A 12896-nucleotide genomic window follows, 5' to 3' on the forward strand; every position below is an offset into this window, starting at 1 on the left:
GAAGATGGGCATGCCTCCCTCACTACCCAAGTCCTGCAGTCAGCCAGTTCTGTGCCCCAGGGGCGGGGGTTCAGCACTCAGACCCCACTTCTGGAGAGAGCTCACTGGGCCCCCTCTGCCTTCTCATATTTAACTTCCAACCTCACAGTCGGCCCCACACCACTTACACAAAGGCAGCTTCCAAGTGGGTTCAAGGTTCCTCAGTACCTGAGAGTCAGTGCCTGTCTCCTGCTCAGGTGGATCACTGGTCAGTGGCAGGCAGAACACCCCACCCCTTCCTCCTTATTTCTGCTCCCCTCTGCCCATCACAGGTTTGGCAAAGTCCAAAGGTCTCTGAAGGAGGAGGCCTGGACTGCTAAGCCTCAAAACCCAGATTCCTCCACCTCAAAGGGATCCCAGACAGCAGAGGTTTTCCCTAAAAGTCTTCTTCTCCTGGTCCAGTTCCCTACACAATTCCCCACGGAAAGGATCAGGGAGAGCCCCTATGGAGTGGTCCTGGGAAGGTGACTTTCTCGAGGCTGTCTGCTGACCTGGGAGGCTACCCCATGAAGCAGATGGACAGAGTGTGGGGTTGATCTGTTCCCCACCTGCTGAAGGCATCTCTGTCCTCAGATGTCACCCACCATGAGGAAAGGAGTATCTAGGCAGGGACAAGGGATAAGGAGCCTCGGCCACGTTTCCCCTGAAAGGGTTGGCTTTCCAGAAGGAAGTTACTTGGCCGCCATCTTGCTGGTACCCTCTGGCAGGAAGAATCCTTTTAGATTCCCAGCATCTGTAGTAGACCTGGCGAGACTTTCCCAGGTGAGTCCAGAGGGCCATGTCAGGATCCCACACCACTTGTATGCACAAATCCTACTTCAAGAGGGCAAAACAGCCAAGTCTGTAGGCCTCTGGACATGTAGTCCCTTCTGTAAGGCAGGAATTTGGCCCGGGCCTGTCTCTTCTCATGATCTCCTCCACTAATCCAGTCCTGTTTTCCCACTGGCTAGACCCTGGACAGAGGACCCAGTAGATGATGACCAGCTGGGGACAGACCCTGAGCCAGCTCCATGGATGGACAGCAAACCATATCTGAGTGATATTTAACCGTCTCTGGCGGAATATCTGGGTGGACTTACTGCCATGGTCACCTGGCATGGTCCTACAAGGTCCCCTGCACCCTTGGCTACACTGGCCTCTGAGCCCTTCTTTACAATGCTTGGAAGGACAAGTAGAAGACAATTCTGGGAGCTTCAGGGGTTGCCGTGGCTAGGACTCCTGATGGAATGGTTTCCTGACCTGGCCTGGGGACCCCCTCAACCAGGGCTTTTATGGGGCTAGATGCTAGCAGTTTCTACTCTAAGAGGCAAGCAAGTGACTGCTCTCCCTGGGTGAGGGAGGCGAGAAGGGAAGGGGTAGGCATCCCTGGTGTATTCTCATACCTACCTGTGGGCTGCGGGGTGCTCGGGGCTGCAGGGACTTGGATGGTAGATGTGGAGGGGACAGAAGTGATAGGACCCCTTCCTGTGGCCTCAGTGGCCATAGGGGTTTTGGGGGCAGGGTTTTTTCTGGACCTGCTGGTACCTAGCAAGACATGGAGAAAGCAAGAAAGGGTGGGGTGGGGCATCCCAGAGAATCCTTCCCTACTCTGATGTTGGGGCCGGTGATGCTTTCAGAGTCCAGTTTCCTTCTGCCCACTAGCATCCCAGACAGCGGTCAGCTGACAAGACAGTCAGGCAGGGTGTGTCCCCACAGAAACATGATTAAGTCCTTGGAATCATCTTGCAGGCTTGGGGTCTGCCACAGTTTGACACTGACAAGCCCTTTCCTGCTGACTCTTGGAGTAGTAGAAGATCCTTTGGGGCCTGGGGTGAGGCTGCTGTGTTTAAATGAGATACTACTGTGACTTGCGCTGCACAGCCACCAGGTCCCACGACATGCTTGGGGGACCAAGTGTATGGGAGTCAGCAGGCACCTACATCAGACCCCTCACCATCCTCTGGATTTCTAAGACGCCTGCACTCTTGCAGATGCCCCTCCTCAGCCTGAAACGCCCTACACATCCAGAGGGTTGGCATCAGAGTTTGCCCCTCTGGCCTTACGGCAGAGCTTGCCAGCCTGAGGCTGCCTGGAGGAGGTACCAAATGGTCAGACTCAGGGGACAGACACTGCACTGGTAGAGAAGGCCGCTATTTCTGGCTGTGCACAAAGGACAGAACAGAGCGTGAGGAGACAGGGAGGGGTCTGTCCACTCAGAGGTCAGGGGACCCAGATCACACAAAAGCCCCATCCTTCTTTCAAAGCAGCATAAGAAAGCTCCTGGGAGGTGTGAGGTGAGGGGTGAGGAGGCAGATGGGTGTGATTAGGTGCAGTAGAGCACACAGAGGAGAGATAGCAGAGAGACAGCCCCGAGAGACAGTAGCCCCTTCATGCCCGAACTCCACAAGGCCTGGCCTCAGAGTCTTGTACAGGGCGCGGTACTTACTGCCAAAGGCGGAGCCCGCGGCCGCACCTGTAGGGGCACAGAGGGTTACAGTGTTAGTCACAAGGCCTGGCCACCTCCACCTGGCACAGGAAGTACACAAGGAAGGAGGAGCCAGAGGTGTGTCCTCCAGCCCACTAAAGGGAAGGAGACTTAGAGAGCCCGAGACTGGCTGGTCACAGGGGCAGCCTCAATGGGCCATACCTATGGGGACTCTCGCTCCTGGCTGCCTGAAGGCTGCTTTTAGCCCGTTTTGCCGATGGGGCACTGTAAACTGTTTCTTCCCCAGGACACTGTGACAAGTCCTCCTTCTTGTTTAGCCTCAGCCTTCAGACTCCCTAGGGCAGTATAATGCCCTCATGCACAGAGTTATCGGCATGGAATTGGGGGCGTGGCCTTGGCCTGCTGGGGGCCATGGCTATAGGGAAGGTGGAATCCAAGTCTCCCTAGGTGTTCTGTGCCTCTGTGGGAGAGGATGTCACCATCCCAGAGTTGAACTGTCACAGTTGTGTAAGGAAGAAGTCAGTCATGGCTTCTCTTTAGGTGGTTCTGAGAAAAGCTTTGCCCGGGGAGGGGACAGTGGGCTGGGTGGGCAACATGGCTTTCCTGGTGTCTACTCTGCTCTTACACACCTCAGCAGGTACCGTGTGTGTGTGTGTGATATGGATAAGACCCTGGGAGCGTGGGAGCTGAGAGCAAGGGTTCATAGATGCAGGGAGCGGGGTGTAGAGGCAAGACTCCCTCAGAGTCTGTTCCTGAGGGAAAGAAAGGCCCAGTCCCAAGAGACAGGGCACAGAGGATTTTGGCTTTGGGGATGGGGAGCAGAGAGGGAGGGGTAGGGTGATCTCACAGGGGCCCTGTACTGGGCGGGGAGGGGACTGACAACTTAGGGTTTCATTCCCAAGGCTTTGAGGTAGTGAGCGCCTAGGAGCATGGGGACAGTGGCCCTAGGTGTTGTGCAGGTTGGAGTTGACAGTGGTGGAGGTGACAGTCAGGAGGCTGGGAAAGGAACCAGGCAGAAGGGCTGGCGGTTGGGTCTGGCCTTAGGACGGATAGAAGGGAGACAAGCCTACTGGTGAGAGGCAGTAACAAGGACTAAAGAAAGGTTTAGGATACAAAGCGATGTGGAGAGTCACCCAGGATGAGGGAACTAGACGGGGGCAGGCCAACAGCCCGCCAAGCCCCTTCTGTGCCTTTGAAGACCTGTGAGTGCCTCGAGGTGCCTGGCAAGTCACCTCTTCAAAGGCTTGTCACACTGCCTGCTGTAGCCCACGCGCCACATGCCTGTCACGGGCTGCCTCGCTGAAGCTTTTAGCTTTGATCAGTCTAAAGCCACATGAATCTTTTAGGGGTGAGGGAGGGGCCGGATGGGTCAGGTGCTTTAGGAACTATGTGGGCCCTGGCTTTGTCACTGTGTCCTGTGCTGTCTGGGACTAGCCGTGGAACCAGGAGGGCACTGGGCTGTCTGAACCTCCAGGTGCTCATCTGGAGGGCAGGCTAGTCACGATACTCCTGTGGTATCGTAAGGACTTGGGGAAGCCACATGTGGCATCTGGTGCAGCTTCAGCCTGGAACAGGTTATTTGGTGTGTTTCATATGCCAGCCAAGGTGCCCCGCTGCCCACAGCCTAGAGACTTATGGGAGCCGTGATTTCATGAAGCATGTTCTGGGTGGGGGATCCCTCAGAGGGTGCTCATGATGCAGACATGTGTGGACAAATCTCTCACATGGCTTCCCTTGGCGGCTAAGCAAGTGAGGACAAGACTGGGCTGAGCAGGGGCTCAGACCAAGCATCGTCTCAAAGGACGGACCCAGCTACAAAATGTCAAAGTTCCACTGAGTGCTGGCAGCTGCAGCCCCAGAAGGTCCATGTGACATGTGGCACGCACCTCATAAGGCAAGTTGTTGGGGTGTATCCACTGTACCCCCTGCCCTGCATCTCTATAGGATTCCTGCCCTGCTCTCAGAATGAAGAAGGGTGGAGGACCAGATGCTGAGAAGGTTTGGCCTGCTTGCAACCAGGGTTGACAGTACAGTCTAGAATGTATGAGGAGGGAGCTGGAGGGGCAACGTGTGTGTATCCCTGTCAGATGCCCCCTCCCCTCCCCTAAATGTGTGTGTGTGTGGGGGGGGTGTGGACGCACGTGCACACGTGAGCCACCGTGTTGGGGCACAGGATGAGAACTGCAGTTGGTCAGGCTACATACATACAGGCATTGGGAGAGCCGTGGGGCAGCGGCAGGTAGGAGCCGGCTCGCCAGGCGCGTGTGCGGAAGTTCTTCTTGCACTTGCCACAGTCGGGGCCCGTGGTGTTGTGTTCACACTCGCACTGCAGGCTGCCCTCGCGCACCGTGCACAGGTTGGCATGCAGGTTACACTTGCACCTGAGAAGACCAGAGGATGGGAGGGGTCAGCAAGCTCCAGGGGCAGGCCCTGGGCCCCTGCGCCCCTGCGCCCCTGGTGAAGGCAAGAACGCTGATGCAGGAGTGTCCAGGTCTGTGTTGGGATGCCCTAGGAGGGGCCCTGGAGGCCAGTGGTCCATTGCACACTCATACTCTCCTTCAGCAGAGTCCAGACTCCCTCTCCCATGGTTTGGAGACCTTTCCCAGCCAGGGGAGCCTCGACCCCTTAGGTTGATTCTGGCTGCTGTCTAATTCATCAATGTCTAATTCATTCTAATTCTGGCTGCTGTCTGAAGTGGGATTCCTGGACCTCTTCTCTTGGGTGGGGAGAGACTCCCTTATCCCAGATGTTTCAGCAACCTAACCACTTTAATTCCATATTTTTATTTTTATTTTATTTTTTTATTTTAAGAGAAATCGTCTCACAAAGCCCAGGCTGGCCTTGAATTAGCTACATAGCCTGGGATGACCTTGAACTTCTGATATTCCCACATCTATTTCTCAAGTGCTAGGAGTACAGGTATTGCTTATTTAAAAAAGTTTAGAGTGTGTGTGTGTGTGTGTCCGGGTACACATGTACCACAGTGTGCACATGGACGGCAGAGGACAACTTTTGAGACGTGGTTCTTCCTTTCAACATTGGAGCCTGGGAAGGAAACTTGGGCCAACAAGTTTTGGAGCAGGTATCTTTACTAGCTAAGTCATTTCTCCAGTTCCACAACCATTTGTATGTGTGTGTGCATGTGCGTGTGCTTGTGCATTTGTGTGTGTGTGTGTTGGAGATTGAACCCAAGGCTCTGTGCACACTGGGTAAACACTCGACCCACTAAGCCACATCTTCACGCTTAACTAAGGTGGGCAGACAGGTGATAGGTCGGGAACTGTGCCCTACAACGTCCTGTACATACAGATCCCTGGCTGAAAGCCGCAGACCCAGGCACTTGAGGGGGACAGAGAAAATCCCAGCTTCTCAGCCCAGTCAGCTCACCCACACATGCATTATTCACAATGTATTCAAATATTCATAGGCACCTCATCATTGTGCAAACTGGTAAATAAAGGGAGAGGAAGAAGCATGGAACCCACCCTTCTACAAGCTCTACCTCCGGGTAACCTAAACTTGATGAGGGCACATTCCTTTTTATACAAGCATTTCATGATAGAATTGGGGACCCCTAAGAATGGAGAGCTCTGGGCACTGCGCCATGACAGCCCAGAGATCGCAGGTGACACAACCAGAATGGGAACTTTCTAGACTGCTCACACTGGAGTGGAGCTTGAATTAGACCAAATCTGGGCCAGCAATGCAGAAGACAGAGCGAAGAACACTGAACGCCACCAAGCGGGGTGCAGCCCATATGGTGCTGGAGTGCACACACCTGCTCCACAGGTGGATGCCAGAGGTTCCCACTGCTACGAAGGGAGGGGACCCCAAAAACCTCAAAGGCGTGCCAGTCCAGGGCCAAGTGTACACCTGGCTGGGCTTGGTGGAAACGCACGCAGAGGAATGCTAGCTGGGCCATGGCAATCAATACCAAGGGTATTTAGGACATTAGCGCAATCAGCTGTCAAGATGCTTTTGCTTGGAGTCTCTGCCTTTTAGAGAAATCCAGAAATATTTATAAGTGCAGATATGGGACAGTTGAGAGTGGCTTTTTGGTGAGACAGTGCCACACAGCCAAGACACTAAGGAAAAGAGGACCCCGGATGGTGGCAGGAGCAGGAGGCGCTCTTTGTGTGTGGATGTGGGAATGTGAAGTTCTTAGCAGCCCAAAGTTAAAGAGAGAGAGAGACCTGGACACAGTGGTCCACACCTGCATGCCCTGGTATTCAGGAGACTGAGGCAGGAGGATCTCAAGTTCCAGGTCAGTCAGGGCTATAGAAGGTCTCTGTCCAGAAAACTAAACGAAACCCACAAAATTAGTGGGGAGTGGGGGAGGCGAGCCTCTGTGTGTGAGAGTGTGTCTTATTCTGAGATGGGCAGACTCCCAAGTTATATTGTCAATATTTGCAAAAAGCAAATTGCGACTGGTATGCTGAGTGGAATCTTATTTTTATTAAAATATGCAAGGAAAATATTTATAGGGCACCAGTAATAGAGCAGGCTTTGAGTTGGGGGCTTTAATGAATTAGGTAAGTTAAATGGTTAGCAAAGAAGATGGGGGAGGGGCTCTGCTCTGATGGGGCTCCAGGGAGAATGTCTCCGTACCCAAATCTGCAGGACAGTCTAGAAGCAGGGGACCTTCTAGAAAGAGCGAGAGCTTGAGGAGGTTCCTGGGATGAAGAGGCGGCTCAGATGGTGGCAGCTGATAGCGCCCTACCGGGACACAATGGGCTGGTTGACATTTTACAGCCCTGTGGCTCTTCTGGGCACGTGGATTTGTCTGGGGATAAAGCCCAGGCAGGACACCAGCAGACATCTTGGATCCCTGCCCTACCTGGTGAACACTGTCCTATTGCTGGGATCTGGGGAGAAGCTTGCCAGGCCACGGGTTCTATCCCCAGCATGGGGTTGGGGAAGATGTCTACTGAACCCTTTTTCCTCCCCATGCTCCCCTGACAACGTGGGCTGGGTGTTGTCTGTGTTGTTTGGGTGATGTTCTGTGTTCCCACAGACCTTTCCTTATATCCTCCCAGAAGGCCCACTGATACTTGCCTCTTCATGCCCACTTCACACATAGCTAATGCCTCTTGTCACCCTGCCTTCTTGTCTCTGCCTCTCTTCCTTTGCCTGTGTCCCCTCACTAGACACAGTCTCAGCAGGGAACCTGTTTAGGAACAGGGATATGGGAGGCAAACCCCACCGAATATCCACCATCTGCTGGACTGGCCATGCTGTCTGCCTTCCATGGTCTCCTGAGTTCACACTATCATGGTGTATAAGGAAATTAAGCTACAAGAGGCCCCCACTTACAGTGTTTCCTCCCTCAATCTTTTGAATTTGTGAGGGGGCAGAAGGTAGCCATTCTGTTTACACTCTCAGACAGAACAAAATAAATCACAGCAGCTATTGATGGTTTGTTATAAGATAAGCCACCAAGTGTGGCACTTCTACCACAGGATGATCAGTGGGAGTGTTGGGAATGCACCTAAGGTAGGCTGTGCTGTTTGGTAGATGTACATCCAAGTGGTGGAATATTACACAGTCATGAATGCACATGCCAAGGAATACTTCCAGCTGCAAGGAACGTTTTGAATGTGGGGACAAAAGTTCTCATTACACTCTCCCTGTCAGCTTCCTCAGAGATGAGGACATGGACACAGAATCGAACTTCAGAGGTCACAAGGCTCACCCAGAATAGAGCATGGAGCATGACAAAGGAAGATACCAGAGTGGACAGAGTGAAGTCCTCAGTGCTATAGCCCAGTGGCGAGCTCACGCCTGTAATCAACACTGAGTCAGGATTGCCACAAGTTTGAGGCCAACCTGGGCTATGAAGTGAGTTTCAGGTCAGTCTGAGCTACATTGTGAAACCCTGTCCCACATTCCCAAATTACACACACACACACACACACACACACACACACACACACACACACACGTACCCTAAACCCCCAAAGAAAGGCAAGTGGTGATGAGATGGGCAGGATTATAAATGATTTCTGTTTTCTTCTGTGTCAGGCTTCCCCCCTGACAGAGTCTCGTGTATCTCAGGCCTCCAACTCCTCAACTATGACCCTGGACTTTTTATCCTCGTGCCTCTATTTCCCTCTGCCTCCAGAGTGCTGGGATCACAGAGCAGAACCAGCACCCGATCTGTGCAGTGTGGGGAATGGAGCCTTTGCTTCATGAGTAATGGGTGAGCACTGTACTCACTGAATCGCACCCTAGCTTGTAGGGGCCCTGAGTTCACACTGACACACTCCTTGGCAGAGTAGAGGATTTGGGGGCGGTATGTCAAAGCTTTTCTAAATAGTCTTACAACATGAATCACATGTGACGCATTGGTTCAAACCCTTCCAAGGTCCAGACTGGTTTGTATCATAGCAGTGGGGCTTGTTTTGAATGTTAATGGATGGAGAAGGCTCCACCAATCCATGGCCAGGTGGTCCTAAGCTATGTAAGGAAGCAAGCCAAGCCTCAGCCTGAGCCTGTGTGAGCCGGCAAGCAGCTTCCTCCATGGTTTCTGCTTGCTCTTGTGGCTGTGAGTGAGTCCAGGCTGGAGGTAATGTTGTGTGAAATAACGAAGCCTTTGCTTCGAGCTTGGACTCTCTTAATGATGAACTGTGACCTGGAAGTGCAAGCCAAATAAATCTTATCCTCCCCAGGTAGCTTTGGGTGCCAGTGCTTTATCACAGTCAGAGAGGAAAGCAGAGCAGAACACTGTGATAGTATGTTAACTGTCAACTTGGCAGGATCTAGAGTCACCTGGGGGGCTCTGGGGAGGCCTGTGGGGTTGATCTTGATTGCATTAATTGAAATGGGAGGACCTGCCCACTGGGTGGCGCCATTCCCTGGCTGGGACCCTGGAGACAGGGAGCTGAGCTGTAGCCTGCTTTTATCTTATTTCTCTCTGCTTCCTGACTGGATGTCGCGTGATCAGCTGCCTCAACTTCCCTGCCACCAAGCACTGTCCTCTTGACCCGTGGATCAGGATCCACCTTCCCTTCCTTGAGTTGCTCATATCAGCATGCTGTCCCACCAACAGAAAAGGCACAGAGACAGATGTCGTCACACACTGTCCGGAAGCTGGCTTGGCCCTGTGGGCTGACCCACCAGCAGAAAAGGCACAGAGACAGATGTCGTCACACACTGTCCTGAAGCTGGCTTGGCCCCGTGGGCTCTCTTGCAGCTCTGAGCTACAAAGGCACAGAGGTGGATGGCAGGCACTAGCTGGCATTGTAGGTTCTTCTTGGGGACACTGAGCCCCAGGAAAGCCATAGAAGGGAAGGTCCCAGCCTGAGCCTCTTTGGTCAAACATGCAATGGTACCCTAACACCCTAAACAACCCAACTCACAGTGCACACTAGTGTACCACAGTCTCCTACAAGTCCTCCAGGAGAGAAATCTTTTTGACTTTGACAGAAATTTGTTTGCAAAGTGTATCTGACCTCCAAAGCTTTATTTTTTAAAAATTTTTTTTATTCCTGTGAATTTTTATTTAACACCCTGCTGAGCTAGCTGGAGAGGAACACCCAGTTGTAGAAAGCCAGGAGTCTATTCCACACCTCTGGCCTGAGGAGGGGATATTTTTAGACATCAGCTATGTAGAGAAAAGATTGCCATCAACGTTGGGTGATAACATTGACCTTGGCTTATTAAAAATGCATACAAGATCAGCTGGATGGGTGAAGCAGATTGTGCCCATGCTAACAGGAAGGCTGCTGTTAGAGCCCAGAGGCCTGGGTGGCACAGGAGGGGAGTGACTTGGCTGGGACCAGGCCGCAGGTCCCTCCCTGACCTTGGCTCTGTTCAGGCCCCACCCTGGCAGCCCCACCCCTTCCCTACCTTCTGCCAGGACACAGAAGGCATCTCGATCTCACCAGCTCCATGAAGAACTAACTGGAGTGCCTTGGCTGGTGTAAGGGAGGCCAGCCAAGGTCCACATCATCCCAGCTAAAGGCAGAGGCTCCTTAGTCTCCATTTTGAAGAGATGACATTGCCTCTCTGTGTGTGGGTGCAGTGGTCCTAAAATTGCCAGGCGTGCCGGCACATACTGTGAGTTCTAGGTCAGCCTGGGCTACATAGTTACATAGTGAGTTTCAGTCTGGCTGGGTCTTTGGGGTGTTGTTGTTGTTTCTTTTTCTTTTTTTGGATTTTTTTCCAGACAGGGCTTCTCTGTGTAGCCTTTGGCTGTCCTGGAATTTGTTTTGTGGACCAGGCTGGCTTCAAACTCAGGTATCAACCTACTTCTGCCTCCTGAGTCCTGGGATCAAAGGCATGCACCACCACTGCCAGGTTGAGTGTTCCTTTTGATGGTCTCATATGACTTAGGCTAGCCTCAAACTCCCTAGGTAGCTGAGGTTGAAAACTTTCAAATTGTATTTATTTATTTTGTGTGTGCAAATGCTATGGAATATATGTGGAGGTCATAGACCATGTGTAGAGGTCAGAGAACAGCTTTCAAAAGTCAGTTTTCTCCTTTCAACATGTGCAGCCCAGGGATTGAACTCACGCCATTGGGCTTGGCGGCAAGCGCCATCTCACCAGCCCTCTGTGAATCTTCCACTTTTTCCCCCAGTTTATTTATTTATGTATATGAGTACACTATAGTTGTTTTCAGACACACCAGAAGAGGGCATCAGATCCCATTACAGATGGTTGTGAGCCACCATGAGGTTGCTGGGACTTGAACTCAGGACCTCTGGAAGAGCAGTCAGTGCTCTTAACCGCTAAGCCATCTCGCCCGCCCCAAACCTGTTTTTCTCTTTTCTCTTCTACTTTTTTCTAGACCTTTATGATTCTTAGGGCACTGAAGCCCACTTTAAATGGGCGCATGAATGTGCGGTAGGTGAACTCCATCCAGCAGAGCTCAGCGTGCATGTGGCTGGGTCAGGGGAGTGACGGCAACCCCAGAATGGGCTCCCTGGCAAATCGTTCCATCAGAGCCTTGTTCTCTCCAGCCTTCAAAGGTTCTGGGCAAAGACAGCTGTCCCTGAAGCTCCCGCTTTGTGTGAGAACCACCACATAAGCTCTTGCAACCCTCCCTCACCCAAATATGCAGATGGGGAAATGAAGGCCTGGGAAGAAGTTCTGAGGGCCCCCCACAGTGGTAGATGGTACCAGGCTGGAGTCTAAACTTCAGCCAGATCCACAGCTGCTCTCCGTGGCTGACCCCCCAATGTCCTAGAGCCAAGGTAGATAGGGGAAGGCACAGCGGTGGGCGGGGCTTCTGCCCAGCACAGGGCATGCGTTATCTGTCCGTCTCGGTTCTCATTTGCTTATCTGAATGATGGGAACACAAATCCCCCCTATGTCTGGGTTGTCAGGGAGACCAGACGCACTGGCCATTCATGAGGGAACAAATGAAGGAGTGATGAACAGGAAGCAGGGGTCTGCCCTGTGGTACATGCACATAGAAAACACTGGTAGGACACAGCCCTCTGCACACAGTAGGTGCCCACACGTGAGGGCTAGTTTCTCTCTCTTCTTTTCACAGAGCCTGGGAACTGGTGGCCCTGATCCCTGGGTCCTACTGGCCTCTTACTGTTATGGCCATAGGAAAGAATGTCGGTCTTTACTCTGCCTCAGTTTCCTAATCTGTTAGGCTCCGCAGAAGGTGGTACAGGAGAGTAATTTCAGCACTGAGACTGTGGAGGCAGGATGATCAGAACTTCACTTTCAGCTCCACACAGAGCCGGAGGCCAGCCAGGTCTACACAAGACCCTGCCTCAAAGGAAGACATGGGAAGGGAGTGATTTAAAACGCATGTTCAATGGATACTGATTCCATTTCCGGCATCTGGGCCATGACCCGAGGTCTAATTGGCTCTCACACACACACGAGCTTCCAGAAGTGCACCTGCCTCACCCCGCCCCAGACACAGACACATTCCTCCCCTAGCTCAGGCCTTTGTCCTGTGACTTTCCTTTTCTAATCTAGAAGACCCGTGGGAGATGAAGGAAGGAAAATAAGTAAGCAAGCAGGTGAGGAACTCGAAGCCTCGCTGCCCACCAGCACCTGCATTATTAACCAAATCCGGAGAATACCCACAAAGTCCCACCCCTCCCCTCTCCCGCGTGAGAAGGCAGGAATTCCATACCCGGTCCCCGGCTACACTCTCGGTTCAGATGCCTCTCCTCCATGGGGGGATCGTTTCTCCCAAGGGTCTCTTCACTGATTTTGACCTTGAAAACCAGTTCATCAGAAAACTCTGGTCTAGGTTACCTTCCCCTACTACTAAGTTTTTCTCCGCTCAGCCATCAGAATAAATTATTTAATCATGAAGAAAGGGGCAGTGTCGGGTGGGCAGCCCACACTGCCAGGGGCAGGTGAATACACCATACCCAGCCTCACCACTAGGATGGCAGGGGTTAGGGGGAGGAGGGCGGCTCTCTCAGTGCTGACTCAGCAGCTACCTTCTGGCCCAGAC

General features: G+C 52.6%; 1 protein-coding gene across 9 annotated transcripts in view; it reads right to left on the reverse strand.

Annotated features, from left to right (window-relative positions):
- The window catches only part of Ntng2 (netrin G2), a 56619-nt gene that overhangs the window by 8368 nt on the left and 35355 nt on the right, over window positions 1-12896 (reverse strand). For 7 of the 9 annotated variants that reach the window (XM_052182007.1, XM_052182006.1, XM_052182010.1 and 4 more), the window contains exons 4-6: window positions 4673-4845; window positions 2465-2491; window positions 1426-1563 (exon numbers count right to left, since the gene is read on the reverse strand). In XM_052182007.1, the coding sequence (XP_052037967.1) occupies window positions 1426-1563; window positions 2465-2491; window positions 4673-4845 (338 nt within the window). The remainder of the gene's footprint in view (window positions 1-1425; window positions 1564-2464; window positions 2492-4672; window positions 4846-12896) is intronic. The other 2 variants (XM_052182012.1, XM_052182014.1) reach the window with 1 other exon arrangement.

The sequence above is a fragment of the Apodemus sylvaticus genome, chromosome 5 (genome assembly GCF_947179515.1).
Source record: "Apodemus sylvaticus chromosome 5, mApoSyl1.1, whole genome shotgun sequence".
Lineage (NCBI taxonomy): Eukaryota > Metazoa > Chordata > Mammalia > Rodentia > Muridae > Apodemus > Apodemus sylvaticus.